Consider the following 643-nt stretch of genomic DNA (forward strand, 5'->3'; position numbering starts at 1 on the left):
CTTCCAGCACTACAGGCACCACTACCACGACAACGTCCAGTACTGCGGGATCATCGACTTCAACGACAGCAGAAACGTCCTCCAAGACAGGATCGACTACTAGCGGCACGGCTGGTGTCGCCTCGTCCAGCTCCACTGCTTCCAGCACTTCTGGAAGCAGCAGCGCCGCGGCTGGAGACTCGAGCAGCGGCGGCTCCGACATGAGCGTCGTGTTCGCCATTATCGGTGCGGCTATCGGCGTTATCGCCGTCGCTGTCATCTTCCTGACGCTCGTTCGTCGCTCCAAGGCCGCGAGTGAGGACGAAGACGACGAAATGCCCAACGCTACGCCAGCTTTCGCTAAGAGCCAGGGCCCGCACAGCACGACAGGCTCCGCCATGTACGCGAGCTACAATAACGGCAACCGCGCTGGCGGCATGGGCTCCGGTACAGGCAATGAAATCGGCCTGGACATGTCCAAGGGCGTGTCTATGAACGCCGTGAGCTACTACAACCAGCAGCCTCCACAGAACTCGACGGCGCCGTCGCCCCGCGTGGCAGGGCGCGCCATCCCGTCGCAGCCGGTGGGTATGAACCAGAGCGCCGGTATGGCCCGCCCCTATTCCGGTGGTCAGAACTTCGGCGCCTCTGGACTCGGTGCTTC

The 643-nt window shown here is 62.8% G+C and overlaps 1 protein-coding gene across 1 annotated transcript in view; it reads left to right on the plus strand.

Moving 5' to 3' along the window:
• The window catches only part of PITG_16928 (uncharacterized protein), a gene marked incomplete at both ends in the record, with an annotated part of 824 nt that extends 385 nt beyond the window's left edge, over window positions 1–439 (plus strand). The window contains 2 exons of the mRNA XM_002897303.1: window positions 70–379; window positions 433–439. Coding sequence (XP_002897349.1) covers window positions 70–379; window positions 433–439 — 317 coding nt within the window. The remainder of the gene's footprint in view (window positions 1–69; window positions 380–432) is intronic.
• Window positions 440–643: the final 204 nt, after the last annotated feature.

The sequence above is a fragment of the Phytophthora infestans genome, genomic scaffold (assembly GCF_000142945.1).
Source record: "Phytophthora infestans T30-4 supercont1.46 genomic scaffold, whole genome shotgun sequence".
In the NCBI taxonomy this organism is placed as follows: Eukaryota; Oomycota; class Peronosporomycetes; order Peronosporales; family Peronosporaceae; genus Phytophthora; species Phytophthora infestans.